The sequence below is a fragment of the Anabas testudineus genome, chromosome 7 (assembly GCF_900324465.2).
Source record: "Anabas testudineus chromosome 7, fAnaTes1.2, whole genome shotgun sequence".
NCBI lineage: Eukaryota > Metazoa > Chordata > Actinopteri > Anabantiformes > Anabantidae > Anabas > Anabas testudineus.
Window position 1 is genome coordinate 9917956 of NC_046616.1, and position 25525 is coordinate 9943480.

Here is a 25525-nt window from a genome sequence, read left to right on the forward strand (position 1 = left end):
TCAAGCTTTAAAGAAACAGGTGGTTCACTAGCTAGTGTCAACGTTAGCTTTAGCTGGATGGATAAATAAGAGGCACAAAGTGAGACTAGTAGCTACATAGTTAGCATATTAGAAAGTTTGAAAACTGGAAAAAAAAAAAGGCGTTTAAATGTGAAAAACAATTAAGGAAACGCAAATGTAGTAAATGTCAAGTGATATCATATGACTGTTGCTAGCGTTAGACCATGCTAACCTTAGTTACCAACCTTAGCTAACCTAGCTTATGTTTGCTTAGCATAATACATTTTTTATTTAGAGCTTGATTATAACACTCAGAACAAACATTTGTGCAAACACTTTAACACAACGGTGAGAATTAAATTGTTAAAAGAACAAACACTAATTAAACAAACCTACCGGAGGACACATTCAACAACAGGTTGTGAGCCCTAATTTAAAAGATGTTGCCTCCAACACAACACAAGTTGTTGTTGTTGTTGTTGTTGTTGTTGTTGTTGTTGTTGTTGTTGTTGCTGTTGTTGTTGTTGTTGTTGTTGCTGTTGTTGTTGTTGTTGCTATTCGCTCTTTTAATCCCTCCATGATTCAAAGATCCACCAACACAACAAACAAAAAACAATATGGCGAATCATTTCTTCCTCACTGCACTAAACGCTCCTCACAGCTGGCTGCAGTATTTTTAGTGGACACAGTTGAAACTACAAGACGTGACTCGAAATATTATTTATCTTAATGCAAAGACAACGTGACACAAGTCACTTTGTTTATTATATTCATATGAAATAGATAAGAAAGTTGAATAAAATGTACTATAATAAACTGGTCATAAGTTAATGTCTATTAATTAATGATAAACAAGATACATTTTTATTTGTATATGTTATTTTTGTTTATTTTATCACTATAAAATACTAAAGGTTTATTTACAACTTAACACTTCTTTTCTGCTTTTCATTCAGATGCATGTAGGCGTGTTTGTTAGTAAAGTGGCAGGAGAGTTTAGATTATATTTATAATAATGTAGGCTATATAGACTTAAATTGAAAATAAAGAAACAAAAAACAAAATTAAATACAATTTATTTTCATTTTGGATTAGTGTCATACAGAATAGTTTTTTTCTGCATTAAACATAATGTGAAAAGTGTCCCACTTTACCTAAAACTGTCTCCCAGGTTTATTGATTCCTTCAGAAAATGGGGGACAGTGCTCAAAACATGGTTTTCAAGAAGAATTCAGTAATTCTTCAGTAAAATACAATGTAATACACAGAAACATCCAATATCATTTAACACCACATACATTCAGTTTTTATGATACCACAGTTTACTCTGAGTGGTAATACAGTGCTAGTAATTACTATGTCTATTTAATAAAATTTCTGCTCTGGGTATATCCATGATATGCAATATCACAGTTTGTTATTTGGTATCTGAAACTTTTTAACTGAGGCTACTACAATAATAAGCCTAGTTAAATGGTGTTTTTTGTATCATTTAACATTTGCTACTGCACAACAAAAACAGAATATGATTTTAGCTTTAACTCTGGAAAAGAAATATACAAGAGAATATGTAGTCTTCATAAAATAACTTATATACAGCAGTGACTGTAGCCTGTAAATCCTGGTTTTACAGAGACATCTAGTGGCCACGTTTAGTTAATGTAGGCTACTCGGTTGTGGATCATGTACAAATTACAGGTTATTGAGAAAATACGTTTTGCCTTTTTCCTGTGGTTGATCTGCGTCTCTGACATAACTATACATGAAATAACAATTAAAGTTGGTGATATTGATAAATACCTATAGTTGAGAATTTATAAATGGATAAAGCAAAAAAGACTGTTTTGGACAGTCCAACAAATTTTGCATCAATATTTGCGGGCCTTGATTCACATCTGGGAACCCATCAATGGACTATTATAACGCCTATTCTGTACCATTTATTTCTGATTGTAGCTTCCAGAAGATGACGTGGGGAAGATCAGTGTTCTGTCATTGTCTTTAAAAACAATATATAAATACAATCTGATATGTGGTTTAAAAAAGGTCAAAGGACACTATATTAGTCACTTAATTCTTTATTTGGTGGTGAAGTGCAACAACCAAAACTGACACAAACCAGTCCACATCTTAGTTTTTGGCCACCACCTAGAAAAAAAGCACAAAGAAAATATTTTTAAATGTTCTTGTGGAAGAAACTAGAGCATCTGCATAGGCTTAAATAAAATAAGTGAATGTTACTTTCACATTTGTTATATATGGAAAATTATATTTTAGTTTTTCAGATTTTTTTCATTTTATGTAACATTAAGGTGTGCAAAATAAGCAACATCACTGTTGCAGCAAGTGTCCCTATTTTTAGTTTGAATTATTCAGCTTATAGTAAACAAGTATTTATCTAGTGTATCATGAGGAGCTTCTCTACTAACGTTGTTAATCCAGGAGATGTAAGCGCTGACTCTAGTGAAGACAGATGGCTTCTTGCGGTAGTTGCAGCCCATGCTTGAGCCAAAGCTCACTATACCATGGACAGACCAGGAGCCATCAGAGTTCTGATAGTTCAAGGGTCCGCCAGAGTCTCCCTAAAGGTCAATTAGGCAGAAAATAAGCACAAGATGGCAGGGTTGTCTAAAAAAAGGAACTTTTGTAGTTCAAAAATGTGACAATTCAGTGCAGAAATATGTTCGGATTTAGTTCCAAAGGAGATATTATTCATTAATATACAAGTCAAATTGAAAAATGTAAAATTAAAGTGAATCAGACTCACATTGCAGCTAGCCAGCTGTCCGTCTCCTCCAGCACAAACCATGTTGTTGGTCACCAGGTTACCCCACCAGTCAGACCTGGTGCAGGTAGCATAGTCAACCACGGGAAGAAGAGCCTGCTGCAAGATGTCAGCAAGTGGGCCTCCAGCTTCAGTGAAGAACAAGTCTTTGAGACTCAAGGTTGTAGTAACAGCACATTCAAATGTTTGTAGATGAAAATAATAATATCAGCCAGACACAATAATTGAAAGGGATCTAGAGTTTGGACTGAACCACTTCAGCCCTGTTCTAACTGTGGCCACTGCCATTTCAGTGGATGATTAACTTCTTGTGCTCACATAAATTAACCTGAAAATTTGATCAAAGGAAATGAAAAATAGAACAAAACATGAATGTTGTTGGCCTTGGTTGAAATTTCTTTTTGACAGAACTTACTCCACAAACGTCCCCAGCCGGTGACATAGCTGGGAGCATTGTTAGGCAGGATTTCTCCCGATTTGGGAAGACAGGCAGCCATGATGGCATCAGTGAATTTGACAGGGGTTGACAGCTTGATCAGGGCAATGTCGTTACTGAAGCATGAATACAAATACAGTACCATATTTAGAAAACGTTAATGTGCATTTACACCATGAAGTATTATGTTGCCCACTATATATAATGTTATCATGAGCCCACCGGATGTTGTAGGAGTCCCAGTTCTCATGGACGATGATCTTTTCAGGGCTGATGGCAATGGAACCAGCCTCGTTGTTCTCATTCAGTCTATGTTTTCCCAGGTAGACTCTGTAGGTGCGACTGCTGCTTGGCCACAAAAAACAGAGAAACATTGTTTAAAGGCAGGTAACCATTCCTCGATTCAAAACCTATTTTACTCAATTATTCAAGTATAAGTTCGAGTATACATTTTAACGCAAACATATTTTTCCTTCTTTCCTTCCTTCTTCCTGCCTATGTCCGCTCTAATTTCAGTTTGCTTGAAATCTTTATCCATACCCGATGCAGTGAGCAGCAGTGAGGACCCACTGGTTGCCAATCAGAGTGCCACCACAAGTGTGGTAGAAGCTGCTGCCACTCTGGTACTGCAAAGACACCTGAGGAGAACAAACAACAACGACAAATGAACATCTAGTGACTGAAGTTAATGGACTGAAAGTAAAGAAGATCCAAAACAATATACTGTACCTGCCAGGGCCAGCTGTGCTGACGGACATCATCTCCACCAACCACCCTGGTGACAACAGGTTTGTAGGTGGGCAGGCCGCACCCGTAGGCTGAGAGACAACAATGCACATTATGGTGATTTATTTATAATGGTGTCTTAACATCAGCACAAATTAAAAATAAAAACTCAAGTAGCTAAATTGTGACCTGCTATTTGTATAATTTTACTAAAATTTATGTAAAAGAATGTGAATAGCTGTGTGCAGCAAAACATGTAATTGTGTGGCCAGAATAATTAGAGCTTACCACCGGCAACAAACAAAGCCAAGAGTACGAACTTCATTATGACTGTCTTTCAGCAGTTCAGGGAGACCTGCTCTCTACTTATATAGCGCTTTAACCGACCTGCTGAAGATCTGGTGTGTTGCTTCACATTTGCCTCGGCACAGCCACAAAAAGTAGGTGGGAAAAATAAATCAACCTTGAAGATAAGCAACCACAGATATCCCCAAATACACCTTATCTGCCCACCTCAACCTCTATGTGAACTTCACAGATGTCTCACAGCGAACTGAGTCTGTCAGCTCTTTTTTACTTGAAAATAAGACATGCTGTTGGCTATATTTACAGTTTTTTATGGTTGTTTACTCTATGAAAGACTATTTTCTGGTGGGGATAACACCATTAACATAAATTATGCTTCATACTTTGTTGTGTTTTGGGTATGCATATGAACAGTCTCAATTAACTGCTTTTTTATGCCATTTTTAGTGTTTTCAAAGCATATTCAAACTAGGAAATGTCTTCACTGTAAACACGCACGGTGCTGGCAAATGATGGAATGTTTAAGGTTAAAGCAGAAATTCCTGTAACAACGTGATATACTGTCAATATATCGTCAATATAAACCCCCGGCAACAGTTGCAGATTATCACACAGGTTGATTGTTAAACGTTAACGTTTGTGGCCTTAGTGACGCAATGTGTAAGGTTCAACTTTATTATGGAAAAGGCATTAATTAATTTGATAACACAATAACACTATATCATACACAGATTTTGCAGTAGAAGTGGAGCTTATATTGTAGTGATATTCTTCAATGGATATTTTACAAACGTTCCTTTATTACATTAATTCATTTTTTTATATTAAAACTAGGACAAATGCTGGACCTTATATGAAGAATTTAGAGTGACTATGTAGCTGGAAGCAGGAATATTTATGTAAATGTACAGAGACCTATTATCAGCAAACTGTGCTGTCTCACAGTTGCACGTTATGTTTGCAAATGCAATTTCATTAATTTAAAAAGATAAGTGATCATTAGAAGATCCTTTTTCTAATGATGATAACGCAGCTGCTGACATGTATCTTTTCATGAGAAACATGAAAGGTCGTGTGTGACTCCAACCTTCTGACTGGTCTGTATGGGACTTCCATCTATGGGAGGCAATAGTTTTTATAAAGGAAACTGAAGGAAGGAGTGCCACACTTGATATGGAATAAGCCTTTTCTGTTTGAATTCCAGGTCTTGATGATAAAAGCTAAAAACCCTTCATTCCACTGACTGTTCAACAAACATGTTTTTGGCCTTGACCTACTATTCCTGTTCATTTCTGGTCGTTTTTGATGGCCACTTAGCTCCACCCAGTGTTAAGATTTAACAATATTCCAAGAATTTTATGCTGATTTTGAAGGTTGCATAACAAAAGGGGAGAGATATATATAGTACTCTAAATTTTACTGCAAACTGTGGAGATACAGACATGAACAAGTTTGTGCTTCTCGCTCTTTTTGTTGCTGGTGGTAAGGATTTTTCAGTTGCTAAAAAATATGACTCACTTGTCCTAAGTTCTGTTCAACTACTATTTCAGTTACAATTAAGATTTCTCTACAAGCTGAGCTGCATCGATTCCGTATTGTAAAACAATCTGTCTCTGTCTGTCTCCTCAGCCTACGGGTGCGGCCAACCCACCTTCCCGCCTCTGGAGACCAGGGTGGTTGGAGGAGAGGATGTCAGGCCTCACAGCTGGCCCTGGCAGGTAAAACATCATGAGTGTGGAGTTTTACATATAATGTTTAGACAAGGGCTTGTTTGAAGCTGCAGAAAGAGTTAATTACAGGCCTGTACCTGAGCAGCAGTGGTGGATAGTAAGTCTATGTAAACCTTTTGGTAAATATTCTGACAGATTTCTATTTTATTTGTATTTGAATATTCTGCTACTTCTCTGGACGTTGAGTCACTTCCTTCTTGTTACAAGAACAAGAAGGAAGTCTACTTCTTGTTACAAGAACAAGAAGGAAGTCCAGTTGCCATGACTCAACTTCCAGATAAAGTCGCCTGGACTGAACCTGAACTGAGAATCTTCACCGACATATTCTGCTACTTCATACTTGTAGCTCCTTCAGTAGTTCACTACATCCAGAGAGATTTCTGTATTTATTTTATAACTACAGTTATGAGTTAAGTTTCATGATCTATATTTACAGAAAGTGTGAAATATCCAAGCTACCCAACAGTACATAAAGTAATCCAAATTCTAATTGTTAGATCCAAAACTGTGTGATTGTCAATACAACGTGTAATAAGCTTTATCGTTACCAAGTTACAGTAAAGTGGTTAACACAATAATGCACATGATAATTATAATCCAATAATACACTACTTATTAATGGAAAATCATTATGCTTAAAGAATATGTTAACTTTTGTACTTCTGCTCTACTTCTACACAAGTAAATGGTCTTGCTACTTCTTCCTCTACTGCTGAGCAATATCACCAGTAGCCAAGAATCTAAAATTCTCACAATATTGAGCAATGTAACGTCATAAGGTAATTTTACAGCACCTTTAAACACAGAGCCAATGCAAAGTGCCCATAACAAGGATGCCAGAATATGAGCATGCTGCCCGACTGTTGCCAAAACACATTGGAAGCCTTGTAAAATGCGAAGGGCCATAACTTTGTGATCTGTGTGTGATGTGATACTTACAGTGTGCATATTTCAGATTTCCCTGCAATACAACAGAGAGGGTGAGTGGAGACACACCTGTGGAGGTACTCTGATCTCTGACCAGTGGGTTCTCACTGCTGCTCACTGTATCAGGTATGAAACAGTGGAGCCCAAAACAATACACGATAAGTTATTATATTGTAACTCCATGCAAACTCTCAGTGACATGGATTATGATGTATGGAACTATACCTATACCTAATTATATCTTGTGTGTGTCACCTTACAGCAGCGGCAGGGAGTACAGAGTGGCTCTGGGAAAGCACAACCTGATAGAGACAGAGGAGAATGCCGTGTTCTCGGGAACTGCTAACATCATTGTTCATGAGAAGTGGAATTCCTTGTTCATTCGGTAAAGAAAAAAAAAGACATCTCCCTAAGGACTTGGCTGTGAATCGCAAGATTCTTCTGACTCATCTAAATGTGTATTACAGTAATGATATTGCCCTGATCCAGCTGAAGTCACCAGTTGCCCTCTCTGACACAATCACTCCCGCTTGTCTCCCTGCTGCCGACTTCATCCTCCCCCACGACGATCCCTGTTATGTCACTGGATGGGGTCGCATCTCCAGTGAGTGCCCAGTCTCTTTCCTGTCCTATTGATGAATTAGGTTTATAGCTTTGGTTTTATTAGTCAGTTGATATGTCATGAGATTAATCGTTCCCTAATTGTGTGCTACAGTCTGGTTTATTGTCAGTCTCAGGGTGGACACTCTGGAGTGTTTTGTTTTTGTCTCATCTAACTACACGCCCCCCTTGTTAGTGAGTTTGTGTTTCTCACCACCATTTTACATGAGCTGAACTTGAGCTTGTCTCTCCTTCACACAGCTGGAGGTCCCATTGCTGACATCCTGCAGCAGGCTCTTTTGCCTGTGGTGGATCATGCTACCTGCACCAGGTCTGACTGGTGGGGTTCTCAGGTGAAGGAAACTATGGTCTGTGCAGGCGGAGATGGAATTGTGTCTGGTTGCAATGTGAGTCTAAACTGCTGCATGACACATTTATAATTTTGAACAAAGTGACACTTGAGTGTCAATAGTTTATGACATCTGCAAACTGAACAAGGCGAGATTCCTCAAAATATAAGTTAGTTATATTTATTCAGAGACTTTGCTTGTTTTAATTCTGTACTTACTATGAAGAAGAGGGTATATTTTTCATTTTAACGTACACTATACTTACCCTTCGACGTACATTTCCAATAAATAATTACATTTCACATGGAATTTGCACACTGATCATATGTTTTCTCTCACAATCATATGATCAGGGCGACTCTGGTGGCCCCCTGAACTGCAAAAATGCTGATGGTGTCTGGGAGGTTCAAGGTATTGTCAGCTTTGGCTCTGGCCTCAGCTGCAACTTCCCTAAGAAGCCAACTGTCTTCACCCGAGTCTCCTCCTACATCGACTGGATCAGCACTGTAAGTTCCTGAAGCCCTCTGTCACTGATTAACTGAGAGTTTGAAGTCATAGCAACTATAAATATTCTTTTAAATATATGCTGCACTAAATCTAACATGTCAACGTCTTTATCTTCCACAGAAAATGGCATCCTATTGAGAGCTCCTTCTTCTGGGATAAAATATATGCTAACATGAAGATAAATAAAGTGTGTAACTGTAAAATCTCATGACTTTGTGTTATTTTGTTTCAATATTTCAATATTTAAACCTGAGAAATTAATATTGAATTCCCTCATCTAACAACTATGTAGTGTCTAAATACTGTAGTTCGTTAAATTATACTTAAAAATGTTCTCAGTGGGAGCAGCGATGGGAAAATACTATCACTAACCACTTGCTGTGTTCTCAAACTCCAGCACTTGTTGACTTCATTGTGTCAGCCAGGTGTTCCAGGAAAGTCTACCCTCTGTACAGAAGCTGCCAGCATACACATAGCAATAAAAATCATAAAACGAGCCTGTTTTTAACACAAGATTTTGAGTCACATTACATGATGTACAGTCTTTAGGGAGGCAAATGGTTCTTGCTTTTGTGGTAGCTACAGTATGTTCCCTTAGGGCAGTTTGAATTTGCTCACTTATGCTACTTGAACTAATTTGTTATGATCCAATCCAGATAAATCTCTAGTTTCGAAGTATTACTAACATATTCCTTAGTCAAAAAAAATCAAACTTTTAAGCTTCTCTGAACTCAGATATTAGATGGAGCCTGTAATTTGTCAAAAACGTCCTACAATAAAATAATTACCTGATGTTTTTAATGTGTAGTCTGAGATAAAAATAATAATAATCACAACTAACTTTGTTGTGGCAGAAGTTGATGTCAGGCCCTAGCATGTAAAGGTTGAGCTAAATTTTTACAACAACCACGTTTACTCTGATAATTAAACAGCACAAGTGAAACCACTTCTCTTTTTAGGAATGTGGAACATCTAATAATGTTTTTTTCATGTAGAGCAGCATAGATGGACAGATTAATGGATTGTCAGGGTGTCGGAGTGAGATTTTATTGTACAGTGAAGCGCACTACTCAGTTCTTTCTTCAATTATACAGCAGTGGGCGCTGGAGGCATGTCTGCAGACACAGATTATGTGCATAAGCACCCTTATCTTCTCTGACAGGGTCCTCACTGTTGCACATTGCGTTCAGATTATCTTAACACTAGGAAAATAACAATACAGCATGTTCTTTTTAAAAGGCTCACAAAACCTAGGGTGGGAAGCAGAGTTGTTCTAGATTTTATGTTAATTACAGACTACTCAATGTTGCATACTTGGTGCTCTGATTTCCAGTTGTGGTTTGGCCTGATAGCATAGTTAATCACGGCTTAATCACAGTTCCACACGGGCAGAAAAGTCACTTCTACAGTCCAAATGCCCTGTGAAACATCGTGTCATCTGCCATGTCACAGGCCATGTGTAAACTGAGTAGTGATCAGTTAACAGATATTATTTGAAATGGGGAACCTCATGTAGCAACTCATTAATGTAACACAGAAGATTCGTTTATATCTTTACTTCCTAAATGTAGAATGTTACTGGAAAGAAGTGATGCTAATCAGCCATTCTTCCCCTCTCACCTTCTGTGACAAACCGTGTCCTCCAGCCTCCAAGTCCGGGGTGTTGTCCTGCCAGGTGCACCCCGCTATGGCAGCAGCTGGGGTCGACTTTTCAGCGAGTGGATGCATCTCAGCAGAACGAACAAAGAAGAGAGAGTTTGTTAGTACTAACACTGTAAAGTGAAGTTCTGCTATACACAATGATAAACAATAGCTGAAGAGAGCCAGTGCCACCTATAGACTACATTTTAATGTAAAGGTTTCAAAGATAGTGACCTCCACCCTCCAGAGGGTCCCAATAAAAATCTGCAGATAATTAATGAAGTTGAAAAGAAGAAAAAAATAAATTTGATTATACACGTATGTAAACTGGAAGCTGAGTCATGGCAAGTGGAATTTTTTCTTAACTCTAGATGCCATGACTCAACTTCCAGTAACGTCACCTGGATGACTGAGAATCTTCACCAACACTTATGTACTTACTTACACTACAGTACTTATGTACTGTAAATTGTTGATTTTACAGTACATAATGATGATTTTACCTTTGTGGTTTTGCACAGTCACACACATTTAAATTAAACCATCCCAGAACCTTGTAGAGGAAATGTCTCTTTATCACATCTTAAATTTGACCAGGGGTCCTAACTTATCAAATAAAATTTTTAGTCTTATTTATTTTTTAACAGCTTTTTATCCTAGGGTAAGTCTGAGTAGACATCAGTATCTAAGTGAATAAGTGGAGCTGCCTCAGCAATAGACTAGGGTAGTATAGTATAGTATAGTTCTATTCAAGAGGATTAAAAGTATTACAGATACTATTAGTTTTTTTTTTTTTTAAGCTCTAATTACTTTAACTCTTGTATTTTGACCCATCTAATACAAATGAACCTCACTCAAAAGCAAAACTTTCTCACCCAAGTGAAGTGTGTTTCTTTCCCACAGTCAGTGATCTGCCAGCTGATGTCAGCTGAGTATCCTGGTTCTGTGCTGGAGGAGATGGTTGATCACCGCCGGCTGTAACGTATGTTCATTTAAGAAAAGCCATTTTAAATTGCACCAGTAAGATAATGGTCAAATACAGCATCGCTTATGTTACCTGTAAAATTTCCATCTAGACTTGTACTAAATATCTGGGGAAGTCCACTAAAAGGAAATGTATTTCATTTTAAAGAAGTAATAGGAAATTGTTTATCAGAATTAAATGATGTGCGATAGCCATAAGAATTAGGTGTCTGTAAACAAGATGCTAACCAACATGTGAGTGTTCGCCCACCATAAGGGGGACTCACTATGCAGGATATGACCCAGCACTAAAGAAACAATTCAAATACTTTAGTCAGCAATAAAAACAAATATCATCCATGATGTGTTTTCTCTGCAAAAAAAATTGTAGATGTTGTTTATCACCATTAACAAGTAATATGGAGAAGTTTTCCTAGATACTTTAAAACAGGTAAATAAGAAGTATATAAACATGTCTCTCACCTTGAGCTGTCAGTACAGTAGCTAAACATTAACCAAGAACTGGTGAAGAGAAACAACATTTCCTGCATGCAATGACATCCAGGTAAACACAGAATTATATTTACAGTGATTCAGTAATCATGGCAAAACACACTCAATAAACACTGTGTAAATTAGCAAACCCTTCCTTTAATTTCTTATAAAATATTCACAATTATAATCTTGTTCTCAATCTTCAGAAAACAAAATAGCATTATAATAGAAAAGGATATTTTCACAGTACATATAAAAAGAAAGACAGATTTAAGTAATAAAAAAAAAACAGCAACAATAAATGAGATGACAAACAGAATGTTTCAGGCACTCGTGTAAGTAAAACAAAGTCACTGCTTAGGCAGAACGCGCCATTCATCAGTGTAAAACATTTGACCACATAGCAATAAAAATCAATCATATAATTATGATTCAGCCCTTTGCCACGGAGGTATGATGACATGTCTGCAGTACTGAACAAAATAATAATAATAATAATAATAATAATAATGATAAAGGATCAATAGACTGTGTGGCAAAGTCTACTTTAAAAACAAGTCAGAAAAATGTAGACATGGTTGTAAATTCCAATGTCAAACCTGAAGTGACTCAGTGATTTTATTGCCTTTAGCTTGACAGAACGTTATCTGCTGACGACAATAAGTACAATAAGTTACATTCAAACATTACGTGGCGCTGGATGTTTTTAATGCTTAATTAAATGACTGATGAATTACTCTATATGGCTTCAGCTGGTTTTATTGAAACAAGTCTAACCCGAAGACGAACAGAGAATAAAGGGTGTGTGCTGATGGAACTCAAATGATTTCCCTGAATATAATCATGAGTCGTCTCTCTTGTCTTTCTAGTCATTCCCTGCATACTTTAAGTGAAAACAGTGCTGCAAGTCAAGCTGTCGTTGGGGCGACAGTGATGAGCAATAGTTTCTGTTATTCTGCAGCAGCTGCACAGTCAAAGAGTCTTTCTGTTGGTCATCTCATCTAAGAACAAAACGAGCCCAGAGAGACGCAACAGACTACACTAGTGCCTTCACAGCTCAATAGGGTTCACCATGGCTACAGTGCAAAGGCTTTCAACCATTCACGAGCTCCTTCCATCATGCACTCCCATACTTCCTCCCCTACCTGCTTCCTGCAGGAGTAAAAGCAACACTGCATTGGAACAGCAACAGAACTCCTTTTGAAAGGGTTTTGGAAGAGCAGCAGAGGCGTTTTGAACACAAGGGCACTTAACTGTGCATTAGTGTATACAACTGGAGGACACGCTCCGCTGTAGCTGCGGCTTGCACTGCCACTCCATAAAATGAGACCTTGAACTGAACCTGGAAAATGGTTTCTTCGTAGAAAGCAATTTCCCTTAAATGGTAACCTAATGGTAACCTTAATAGCCACGGGTGCAGCATTAGTGATTCTAAAAATAAGTTTCAGTCATTAAATACATGATGGATTTTTTTTTTTAAACACGCCTTTGCCAGCAGCAGCTGCTCACTGTTTGTTTATAGTGAAGTCCACTACCTGAACTACCTGCCACACACAAAACTTCATTCATTATCAGTTTTGGTCTTCACCTCAAGTGTAACACAAAGTGTTAACTTAGCTAAACTTGAACTGGATGGGCTACCAAGTAGGTTACGACAATTCATAGGAAATACAGTGACTGTCAGTGGTGTCATTAATAAAACAATACCTTTAAATTCATTCATTTAACTCTGGACCATGTTCTACTCAGTAAAGAAACAGTCACAACCACAACCTCATGAAAAATGTATATTCTAACCCATTTTGAAGCTTGCCTCTTTTGCACTAGACCGGTCCAGAATCTATAGAGGGTTGTGTTTCTATGTCTTACTAAAGAGGAACATAAACCAGGGATTTCACATTTGCAAATTCATGTACTGCTGCACTGGATGGTAACGTTTGAGTGACTTAAAACTATGTAATATATTAGAGTCTTAAAACCAGAATATTCTTTAACAGTGCAGTACAGTAGATATGTCATTTTAGTATTTGCAAAGAAAACCTCACTGCCGTGTTTCGTGTTTGCAGACAGATCGATAAAGGAAACGCCAAAAGCAGAAGCTAAGATGAAGCAGGCGTATAACACAGAGGCTCCCCGCACCACACCAGTCAGAGCAGTTTCTCAAAAAGTGCCCGCATCGCTTTGCACCATTTTTCTGCACGAATAGAAGACACAATTTACTGTTGAAAAATGAGGCTATTTCTCTGCGTTGCACCCATAATAATGGAGGATGGAATCAATCCCGCTGGACATACAATGGGCGCGTTCAACTCCTGCCGATTGTGAACTGCTGGCAAGTTAGCCTAAGTAGCAGTAAGTATTAAGGCTGCACACAACCTACTTCACAAAATGAGTACCCTGCATGTATCCTTTTACGTGCGCACAGAAATGCTCATTATAACCACACATTGATGTCTTATGATCTCTTCCAGCACCAACTCTGACATGTCGTCAGTGCACAGTGGAGAGACAATTCATTAACAGCAGACTACTTAGTGTTAAGGAAAAATGCATTTGGTGGGTGCTTTTACTCCAAAGGGGCCACAGCGTGGACACATCTATTCCAGAGATCCAGCGAGATCCAAATTAAAAAGAAGTTTCTTCTGTTCAGTTTGTTGGAGTGAAGTATAAATTTGAACAGGTACTCCATCAACAAAGTGCCATCTTCAAGTCTTGGCTTAACAAGGCAGATCCACATCCTTAAAAAGTGATCACAACAGGTTCCTGTAATTTCGGTGGATTGTTTTCAGCATGATCCTGGCTTGATCTTAAACTGGAGGCACTTTATCCTCATACTGGGGCGGAGGGGTAAGTGGTTCTATGCTGATTCCAGCTGCTGGCTGAGAGTTATCAATGTTTTTTATGTGCAATTTCTCCGACTTAATCCTGCGGATGTTGATGGGGAGGAGCTTGCGGGTACTTTTCCCAGATTTATGATTTGACATGGAAGCAGGAGCACGCTGCGATCCAGTATTTGAGACCTCCGAGCCCTCGTATTCATACTCTACACCGTCAACTTCAACCAGGTCGTCATATGAAGGTAACTGGGAAGAGCTTGGGCGATGGTTGCTCTGACGGACAGGGTACTGGCCGCTACCTACTGCTTCTTCATAGGTGGGTACAGCAAAACGCTGCGCTTGCTCCTCAGCACTGCAGACAGATATAAATGACAAACATGAATCATTATGTTTGACAAAAAGAATGCCTGGCAGGTTTTTTGGTATCCTCTAGAATGACCTATATATATTATTTGTCCAATAATGACTCTTACAATAGAGAATGATATACAAAACCCACAGAGACACTAAGAAAGTAATCTACAAAAGACAAAACACAATTCATGATCCAAATTAGCAGTTTAAATTGTTCAAATAGATTTTCTGCTCGCAGACATTTCAACAACAAAAAGAAGTCATCTTAGACAAAAAAAGATTTCACTTACGTTTCTCTTTCCTGCTCCCTTGCTGCCACTCCTCCACGGTTCTGGGCCTCTTGGAGCCTCTGCTGTTCCCGCTGTTTGTTCATCAATCCCAAACCCAAAGACAGCAGCAGCATAACCACCCCACAACCCACCAAGACAAAAGCCACGGAAGACACTTTATTTTTCTTGCTACTAGCATCTCCACCTCCTCCTACGTTGCTGCTGCTATTACTGGCTGCGTCTGCGGGTACCACGCTCCACACAATCATCACAATGCCAAGGGCGACAAGCCCAACTCCCAGAGCACACAGTGCATACTGGCATCCTGAATTGTCACCGTTTTCACTGCCGTTGTTGTTGTTGTTGTTGTTGCTACTGTCGCCCGTGGTCTGTCTGCCAAGAGGGCTTGGTGGTCCATCCGCAGTGGAACGCATCTTGTCAGTCCTTAAACGTCAATCAGATGAGCTGCACTGGAGTCAAAAGACAGAGAACAGTTAAACGTCAAATCCAGTTGAAGAGTTAGTTTCAACTGAGATGTTCTGTCCTCCCTTTTCTGTAAAACACAAAGAAACCCCTCCAACTCTTATGAGCTTTTATCTTGAGTAGTCTGGCTCTTACCAGCTGTCATGTTGCAAAATAAACGTCATTTACTGCACGAAGCAATTATGGAACATGACGTTAGTGCCCACGGATTTGTTCTTTATGGGAATTCAAGCCCATTTTTCAGTCAAAGCGACAGAACATAAAATTCACCGAAGTAAAACAGAGGATTCTACGAATGGGTGTGTTAGATGGTAAAAATTTTACAACAGACGTGCCTTTCAAAGTTACTATTTATCCAATGTCAACATATTACAAGGGTACTGAAGATAAGGGCAGCTATAGACGCGGTAAAATGAGGACCAGAAGAAATATTGCAATATCTTGGCTATAAAATATGCACTGCTATTTGCTATTATTATTTTAAACTGCAGCCATTTAATCTGTGTAAATCCAGACTAAATATTAAAAGGAGATATTTGTTGAACATTAATGTGACAGTCCCAATTAAATACTAATACCACAGGTTTCCCCTTCAATACACCAAGAAAGCTTGTTGTGTGTGAAGCCTGCAAACACTTGCTATGAGTGAGGGGGTAATATGAAGTTGAGAAATACATCTGCAGTGTGGGAATTTCCTCTGAAAGCGCATGACATGCGACTGAATGATGCTCATCCTGACAGCTGGACACATGAAGGGATAGGACATGCACCTACATACACACACACACACACACACACACAATCAATCACAAGCTGTTGCAGACCAGAGGTGCAAAGGACCAGTTATTTACTCCCATAGGTTGTACTACTGTGCAGCCTAAAGTTTATATTTCAGCAAAGGACACATTTTAAAGCAATGTATGTAACTTATTGACAGGGCTGCTCATCAAAAAAAAAAAGCATTCCTCCAAAGCTGTAACATGTAATTAGAGAGAGTGTGTGTGTGTGTGTGTGTGTGTGTGTGTGTGTTTTTCACCACAGACTGAAGCAGTTCTGCATCACAGCCACTCTAAAACGATCCTTTCCCATTTTGGTTCAGTAAACATTACACTCAGGAGTAAAAGTTTGACGCTTGATCCACTGAAGCCTCCACATGCAGTGATCGGCCCCCTTTGAGGACCAGATTCCCGTCGTGCTTTACGCTTCTTTCGCCTCGTGTCCTTTTTTTTTTACACAGTAACACGGTGCAACACGACTTTCAGGAGTGAAAACACTGCGCGATCTCTTCCTATTAACACACATTTCAGCGACACAAAACGCACAATTAAGCGAAAGAGCAGCTGTCTGGGCGGAACACTCACCTCAGTGCATCGTGTGCCGATAAGTTTCACTTCACGTCTCCTCAGAGCTGCGACGATCGGAGTTTGTTCCCAGAGTCCGTCCGCGCCGAGCAGCGTCTATGTGGCATAATTTGGTGTTGAACAACCTTTAGCGTTTGTCGGGAACTTAATTTCCTCTATGAGACGGATGGGCCCAGACAGAGGGCGGGAGGGAGGGAGGGGGGGGGGGTCCCACTTCCAGTGAGCTGGATTAACCCCTTCCTCCCCGGGCGTGTTGCCAGCCGCAGAACAAGCGTGTGGGACTTTGCTGATGGCATTTGTTGCTCAATCATTACTCTGATTTTATGTAAATTACACTCTGTAATTAATGTGTTTCCAGCTACAGAGTCTGAGCCACCTGTAAATGATAATAAGATAGAGGCTCTAGTTATAGCGCAGAACAGAGGCGCAGTTTTCTTACTGTCTTTAAACGCAACACACTATTGTCCGTCCACATGAATCATTTGACACATGAGACACAGTTTTACCTGTTGCAAGAGGAAAAACACTGGCGTGAACAATACACTGAAGTGTTAGCAGCCATCTGAATAGACCTATGTATGTTCATTATGACTTGACAAATGCTTTTGGTGCATTTGATACATCTTCCAGTTCCTCCGTTTGCTGGCACATCATTTGGCATCTCTATCAGGAGATAAGATAACCTGTGTTTTCTATGCAGAAACATGGTGTTGTTATCTCTGGTGAGGCTTTGTACACAGACGGTGAACATTTGGCCATGAACTAAAGAATGTGATAAACTTTTAGATTTTGTTGTTGTAGATTCAATTATTTGATTTGAACACGCCTGAAAAAATGTGCACATTTTTTTTTTATTCTAGTCAATAATTGGTTTAAAGGTGTTACTGTGATAAATGACGCACACTGCATTAGGAAAATGTGACTTTAACAACTATACCGTTGGACTGATTAGTCCGCTTATTTATTGCCATGCTGCTTTTTGACTCTCATAAAATACTAAAACAGAGTCTAACTTCTGTACCAGAAGAACAGAAAGGGCTTGGCCTCCGGGAAGTCGTGAGAAAATCCTCTTTACAAATTTACCACCTCCTCACCGTCACTCCTGTTGAGCCCTTTGGACAGAATCAACCTCGAGGACTCACATGACACAGATGGTGTTCTATTCAGTGGGTGTAGTAGACGTTTGCGTGTTTGTGATTTACATGTTGCAAGATAGCTACTCAAGATGGTAAAATGGGCTCTACGTGCAGCTGACTGATTATTTATTGTTTGTTTGTGTAACTATGTTGTTGTGGTCTCTGGGGGGGGGGGTTTCTTCCTCCTAAGCTATCTGGTTCCTTTGTTTCACCAAACACAGACACAGTTTCAGTCAGAGGAAATTACATAGAATTACATCAATTTCCTTACCTCGACACTAACCGTAATCACTACATGCCTAACTGTGACCTTGCCACAAAGCTAACCAAAAATATAATGATTTACTTTATGGAGAATTATCTTAATTATCTAACATGAAACAGATTTATATCCTCACAACAAGTAGAACAAGTATGTACATGAAAGTAAACATTCACAGGTGTAGGAAAATAATCTAATGCTAAAAATAGATTATTAATAAAATGAAACATTATATTATTCAGTCAGTATTACATATTGAACGTGTTGTACCTACAGCTACAACTAAACTCATACATAACCAACTCTTGTTTTGGTTGTTGCAATCTGACTTACAAGTTCATTCACATCCACTGATGTGTAATAGCTGCTCTTACTTTGATGACGTACTGTAATTACATCTGTCCTCTGACTGTTATACATAGTTCAGTAAATTTCCAACAGTTGGCGGAACCTTCATCATGCCTTTAATATCCCACAGTACAAAGAAGCATTGCATAAATTAGTTTCTATAAATTTATTTTTTCAGAGTAGCTGGATTATCCGAAAGGTTTAAAGTGAGTTAGGGCAGCCTTCAAGGAAGTACCTAACTCATTTGGTGCTGTGTCACCCTTAGATCACCGCAGTGATTGAGTCACTGTGGCTAAGTGGAGGAAGCTGCAACATGTACGCACAAGTGTAACACTTGAGTTAACATGTCCAGCAGAGAGAACAGAAAGACGTGAGTCACCAAAAGATCATGACTGGATTTTTCGGAAATACCTCTTTCGTTTTGCCTTTGGCTCCTACAGTAGGCAGAGTCAGTGAACCTCGCACACTTCCTCATGTAAATGAGTTAAAAGAAAAGGTTTGTTTGTCTTGCCATAAATTTATTACTCTTTTAATGATGAATTTCTCCAATCCCCACACCTTGTTTACATCCTTTATCGTATCCTGGCATTTCTTCTTTCCCACAATGTCAACGCTCCTCTAATTCATAAATTCACTCAGTTGCTAAATGGGACCAATAAACTGTAAATAAAATCTTCTACAAGCCAATTTGTTGAATGTTTATCTTTAAAGGTGATAGATGACCTGATATATTGTCACCTTAAAGTTTTTATAGCTAATCTGTTACAACACTGTGGATGCAAAGCAAACAATAGTTGTCAGAGTCATGTTTCTGGTCACTTGGTGGATGCAAGTCCAATATTCACTCTACTTTCAGCTCTGCTTTGGACAGAAAAAGTGTCTTACTAGTTGCTCCTCCAGTAACTTTCTTGTTACTAGTTGTTGTCCTTTTCATTTGGTGCTGGACAGGAGGCCTACAGGTTCACTGGACTGGTAGTGCTGGGTCACACTAGAACTAAAACAAAGAGCTAAAAGAGGCTGAAAAGTTTCATAGAGTTGTAGAGTGGGGCTCTTTAAATATTATTATGAGTCTGGCTCTGTTTTTAAGATCATGTACTGTGCAATCTCTCTGCTCTCCATCATTAACGTTTAGCAGATCGCCCTGGAACCATCTGTTTTGGAAGGTGTCAAGCAGAAGGTAGCTTCTCAATATAATCTAATCTCCAAACCTCCTACTATAGTTTTCTCAGTTTAGGATGAATATTTTCATACTTTTCAAAATAAAGTTTACTTTATTAAAAACAACAGGTCAGTTACATTTGAAATGTCATCTTTATTACATTAAAAGGAACACTTGAATTTTAGCCTGCAGGCTCCCATGGCTGGACACCTCTGCAGTCATCTTTTCTTGGCATCCTTCAAATATTTTTTCCATGTTTACAGCACAGTATAAAATTTCATCAGAAGATGTGCTACATTTGTTTAGACACAACAGTGTGAATGTGCAAGATGAAAAATGACAATCAAACATAAACTCTTGAATGCAACACCTTTCAAGTTGTTTTTTATCCATTGTCCTCAGCTACATTGACAAGGCATCACAAACAGCAAAACAAGAACAATTTACATGGATATTAAACTTTTTTTTATTTCTGTCACCAAGTACCCTGTATCAAACAAATAGTTTTTGTGTCATTTCCCTTAGTCTGATAATAGCAACTTGTCAACAAAAACAAATTGCACAGTCACATCATGGCTCACAAAGATTATTTACAAAGAGAAATATAAAAAAATAATCACCTAGCTTGAATCCTTCACACTTGATTCTGGGTTTGGGGAAGAGAAATTACTGCATTCAAAAACATCAAAACCCCGCCTTTCCACAGTGATTTATTAATCAGCAAATTCAAAAACCCTGTTTCTTTTAAAAAGTGCAATCTGTCCCCTAAATGCTCATCTTTAGAAAAAGTCTCAATCCCATGTTCAACTCCACATGGAAAACAAATGATGTTCATGATGTTTGTTTAGCTGATGTCTGGTTTTTGTCACACTCTGATGACCTCACACGTTGGTGACCTCGATGCTGGTGTAACCATGAATTGGGCTTCCCTCCGCTCTGGGTGGAGTCTGATCTCGGACTTCCCGAGGCAGGGAGCCATAACTGCTGTGGCAACTCAAGTCTCGTGCACTGCGGGCTTTGGGGCTGAACCCTGTTGGAGGCTGGAACAGAATCACACATTTATTTTTACTATTGAACAATGAAGATTAAGCATTTTCTTGTTGCTACTGATGAGTATGTTTATAATGCCAGGGACTGATGCAACTTGTTTCATTTATCAACCTATTGTACTATTTTCTGTACAGTGTGTTCATATGAGTATGTACAGCCTGCAGCCATACAGCTTGTCTTGTCTTGTCTTGTCTTGTCTTGCACTCAGCATTAATGCTGTGCTGTGTCAGTTTTTTTTTAACATCTTGTAACATGTCAGCACTAGGTTTGAGTATTTGCTGGGTAAAGTTGTCAAAGCTAGATTTTGATCCATTTCCCAAACATAGGCTAAAGTTGAGAGAAACAACCATTAAAAGTTTCCAGCTTTGTTATTTTTACCCACCTTGACAGCACGCCTTCTCAGGGAGCCTTCATCATCAGTGTGTCGGCCGGTAGAACTGGGTGGCCTGCCTAGGGAGTTCTGACGAAGCAGGGTTGGTGGTGTTCCCATACCTAAACGCTCATAGTCCTGTTTGGCATCTGCCCTAGAGGGAAAATGGGAGGCTCAGGGCGTTGGGGACAGTCACAAATACACTAGCAACATACCTTTTGTACAACACGAGGAATGACTAAAATTAGGAGCATCCTGTCTAAAAGTGAAGCTGAAAAACTAGACTGGACTACTATAATTCACTAGTAAAAGGATGTCCCAGTAACTCCTCACAAATCCTTTAGTGAGGAGTTAATCCAAAATGCTGCAGCGAGTTTTAACTAAAATCAGCAAGAGAAACCTCAGGAAGTCGTGCCTATGGTGGGTCTATGTTGGTGTCTACATGTGAATTCCTTCTCTTACCTGGCTGGGCCAATCAGTGTTTTCATTTCCTCGACAAGGTGACGTCGAACCATGTGCTTGTTGTTAGGAATCCCCAGTGCTGTTGCCATGGTGTCAGTGTTGAACGTAGGGTCAAGCACCATGACGGCTCCATGAACTCCACCGTTTAGCAGGTTCTCAGCAAACTCCTAAAAAAAAGAAGACAGAAAGACGACCAAAGAGTTCTTTCTTTCATTTATAACTAAAATACTTAGTTAACAACGCTGCAGCATTACTGGTTATAGCAAAAGGCAGGAACATTGAAAGTCTCCCAAACATGATTTGTTCCTAGACAAAGGATATATTGACTGATAAGTGGATATCAGTATACATTCAAATGTCCTCAGGATATTAACAGGATGTCAGCTCAGAAAGCCTTATCTCTACCCAACCATGATTGAGGTTATAGCTTATTATAGAAGCATGTTTCCTTATGGCAAGACAGCCGACAGTGTTGACCGGGAATATTCAGACTGCAGCGTCACCATAGAGGCTGTGATGTGAAAGGCTTTTTAATCAACTAATAGCAGCTTAGAAGTGCAATAACAAAGGTTTTCTATCCCTCCATGGAGATAGAGAGAGCTGAACACGAGAGCTTCTATTACTCATAATGTCACATGATAGTGTTCTTAAAATACTGTATTATACTATACTACTTAATATTTGATTAAAATACACTATTTTAACCTGTAGACTCAGCTTTTATTTTTGTCTGTCCATCTGTAAACTGAGCGTTTTTTCATTGTGTATGGTGCAGTCTATTTATTTTTTCTCACCTTCAGGTCAATATCTTTGACCCATTTGATGACCCGATGAGAGGTCCACACCAGTGGATCCAAGTTCTGTTGCTCGCACTGTATCCGACGAGCCTGCAGCGCCTAGAAAACATTTTAACAAACACAAGTTCAATTTTTACTTGTTGTATGAGTTCATCATTGCCTTCTCCTGTTGGTGAAAGCTCTGTGGATTCACACTCACCTCCTTGTCAAAACTGAGTAAGTGCAGCAGTTCGATGCCCAGCAGCAGGCTGACCTGGTGGAACTTCTTGGTGATGTTAAGGTGACGTTCAAGGTCGCGACGCGTGAGGGAGTTCAGCATGCGCCCATCTATCAAGTGAGTGTGAAAGGCTTGGGAGTACTGAGGCAACCCTATATCACTTAACCAGGCCTTGGCCACCCAGTGGTGGTCCATATCTGCAGCTTTGGACAGCCTGCAGACAGAGAGTACAGCAGTTTGTTAATAGGTAACTTCAGCAGAACCTGCTATTTGTGATATGTAAACACAGAGATAGCAACAAATCCAAAGTAGCTGCATGGATATAATGCCACAGAATCTAAGTGAGAAAAGCATGACTTATTTATTTGATATGATTTGCGTCAACTGGCCCATTAACCTTTTTACTATATTTAATACTGCTGTTAAAAAACTCTGCACCGACTCTTGTGAGATGTAAAGGAGGCAACACTCAAACAGTGATAAACTCAGTGAGACTGCCGGATTTGTTGGAAATGTTTTCTCTTTAAAGTAAATATTATGACTTACAAGGAATTTATAAGGGATGAGGAGGCCACAGTACATCACCAACAGATGGCGCTCATACTCTACCAACTAACTAAAAAATGTCCAAGAATTCTCTGCATCTTCCTCCTCACCCTCTACCGTTCTCAGCATCCCTGTAATCCTCGATGGCCAAGCGCAGTTTCCGGCGATGCATTAAACTGCTGACACCTAATCCCAGTTCGAGGTCTTCATCTGTTAGCCCCAGTAAAACCTGCAAAAAGTTACAGTGGATCTGTGGCAGTGTAAAGCACAGGGAGTCACACAAATCTTCTATAAACAAATGCTGCACTTGTAATTAACAACACACATGTTCAGTAATGCACATTAACATAAAAGTAAAGTAAAACCCAAAGTGAGTCCACCTGTACCCTGTCAGTGGTTTTATCCTACCTTGCCGCTCTTGACATTTTCAGAGCAGGTGCGGATGTACATTGGCATTGCCATGACAACCTCGAGCCAAGCTTGCACAGTGCCCGCCCTCCACTGAGACATGGGCGTCATCCTGGCCAACTCCACCTGCTGGAGACGGTCCAGTTGGTCCTCCGACCCGTCTGACAGGCTGAGGCGGGTGGGGCTGGAGAGGTTATCTGAGTCTGTGTGGTGAGGGCAGTGGGTGGGAGGAGAGATATGGGTGACGTAGTGAAGGTAGGGTGTGAGTGAAGGTAGAAATGGTAGTGGGTATAGTGAGTAATGAAAAATCAAAATGTTTATTCAGACATACGACAAAAGAGATAAATAGAGTTACGATAAAATCAAACACTAACAAACCAAACATTTGCCAGTGATGCTGTGAACAACATTGCAGCTTTTCATATGAACAAGCTCCTCACTTAAGAAGTCCATTAAATAGCCAGCTGAGCTTTTGCATTCATATCAGTCATCTGTCTAAATTGTCCTGCAGTTACAGCTTGATGAAAACAAAAAGCCTGTAATTAGGAAATTCGTGTTATGTATTGGTGCATTATGACATAAAGTCTGTAGTCTTCTGTAAATGTTTGTTAAAGTTATCATATGTTCTTTAAGTGTTACTTAAATTATAACCTACAGTTTATTAATGCTGACCTGTTATCTTACTAACTAATGAACTGACTAGTGAAGTACGTCCTGTTTACGTTTTCTCCAAATTTCAGTCTCTGGTGGACTCAACCTAACATTGACCAGTCAAACAGTTCACTATTGTGTTACTGAGAATCACACTTCTCTGTCTTTACCACCAGGTGACAACCTAGTACCAGTTTTGGTCTCAGCAACAGGCAATACTGAACATACTGACGCAGTTGGCAGTTCATTACAATAGGAACATGCACAATTAATGTAATGCATGTGAACAGCCTTGCAATAAGTCTCACCTTCGCAAAGGTGATGATGTTCAACTACACTGCACAGTATCAAATGTTAATTCAACTCTTTCTTTCTCATTTTCACAATTTAGGAAGCCGTAGTCGTGCTGCTGTTCATCTGTTCTTCATTACGCGGAAAGGTGTTTCTCTTATTTTGTCCATCCTATTTATATACACGAGCCTAGGGATCAACCTCCTTGTATGTGTTACAGCTCAACAGCGGGAACTACAGAGAACTACAGCTTTCGAGATAGCGAATGAGTGAGAAAAAAAATGCAGTTGAATCAACACGTCTCCAAAACATGTGACCATGATCACCTTAGGAAAGGGTGGATTTACTGGAGGACATAGTTATTCTCAATAAACTAGAGTACACTTATTCATATCTGTGTCACCACCTTTTTCTATTTGATGACAGAAACGACATACCTCAAAGTTGCCTGCCACCTGTTTCCTGAAAACCACAACACAGACACTGGACAGCCCACTCTCTGACTGTACATGGGCATTAGTCATTAAAGTTATAAATGTAAGGACTCCTAGGAAACTACTCAAGCTCGGATAAAAGCATTCACCTGAGAGTTCACTCGTAAAGGATGGCCAGACAATCTCTGTTGTTGGCCTCTTCAAAATATCCACTTTGTTTCAAAGGCTAAAAAACAAGACGTGAGACTGAGTGATGCTCTCTACTGGAATCATTCAGTTTTGCCTCAGGCCACCAAGCGAAAGACCACAAAATAAACATTCTCTGTGATCTCGTCTCCTACTGTGACTGTACAGTAAATGGAAACCCCACATTTTGGCTCATTGCACCACTATGTCTGTTCTCACAATTGAATGTAGAGCATGAATAAAAATCAACTCCAGTAATTCGTCTTACGCTGGATGCTTTTTAGTTTCCTTCCAAGAGAAACGCACAAAACTGGAGGTACACTTCTAAGTGCCCCTGTGGGAGCTCATATTAAGCCGTCCAGAGATGCACTCTTGTCCAGATACAGGGTCTGTTTGTTTCCACCTGAGAGAGTCCTGACAAACAGCAACGGACATGAA

General features: G+C 39.3%; 4 protein-coding genes and 1 long non-coding RNA gene across 5 annotated transcripts in view; 1 reads left to right on the forward strand and 4 right to left on the reverse strand.

Moving 5' to 3' along the window:
* Positions 1–535, reverse strand: part of LOC113167829 — a 54755-nt gene extending 54220 nt beyond the window's left edge. Inside the window, exon 1 of the long non-coding RNA XR_003299307.1 lies at positions 397–535. This is a non-coding gene — a long non-coding RNA (uncharacterized LOC113167829). The remainder of the gene's footprint in view (positions 1–396) is intronic.
* Positions 536–2062: 1527 nt separating this feature from the next.
* On the reverse strand, positions 2063–4356 carry LOC113167827 (chymotrypsin-like elastase family member 2A). The gene is made up of 8 exons (XM_026368711.1): positions 4236–4356; positions 3951–4039; positions 3762–3859; positions 3444–3566; positions 3201–3337; positions 2768–2913; positions 2430–2582; positions 2063–2148 (listed from the first exon to the last, which is right to left on the reverse strand). The coding sequence occupies exons 1-8, from the start codon at positions 4270–4272 to the stop codon at positions 2131–2133; spliced, it is 801 nt and encodes a 266-aa protein (XP_026224496.1). The 5' UTR covers positions 4273–4356; the 3' UTR covers positions 2063–2130.
* Positions 4357–5659: 1303 nt separating this feature from the next.
* On the forward strand, positions 5660–8570 carry LOC113167826 (chymotrypsin-C-like). The gene is made up of 8 exons (XM_026368710.1): positions 5660–5735; positions 5883–5971; positions 6939–7036; positions 7173–7295; positions 7378–7514; positions 7772–7917; positions 8214–8366; positions 8488–8570. Exons 1-8 carry the CDS (start codon positions 5696–5698, stop codon positions 8503–8505), a joined length of 804 nt encoding a protein of 267 aa, XP_026224495.1. The 5' UTR covers positions 5660–5695; the 3' UTR covers positions 8506–8570.
* A 5247-nt stretch (positions 8571–13817) lies between these two features.
* Positions 13818–16942, reverse strand: tmem51a (transmembrane protein 51a). The gene is made up of 3 exons (XM_026368713.1): positions 16771–16942; positions 14948–15396; positions 13818–14655 (listed from the first exon to the last, which is right to left on the reverse strand). Exons 2-3 carry the CDS (start codon positions 15358–15360, stop codon positions 14274–14276), a joined length of 795 nt encoding a protein of 264 aa, XP_026224498.1. The 5' UTR covers positions 15361–15396; positions 16771–16942; the 3' UTR covers positions 13818–14273.
* Positions 16943–19832: 2890 nt separating this feature from the next.
* LOC113167175 (kazrin-A-like) lies at positions 19833–23846 on the reverse strand (the record flags this gene model as incomplete). The annotated part of the gene is made up of 7 exons (XM_026367589.1): positions 19833–20715; positions 21108–21249; positions 21558–21724; positions 22352–22453; positions 22554–22785; positions 23228–23346; positions 23526–23846. Coding segments are annotated over 7 exons (1242 nt in total), but the record flags the coding sequence as incomplete, so codon positions are not given.
* Positions 23847–25525: the final 1679 nt, after the last annotated feature.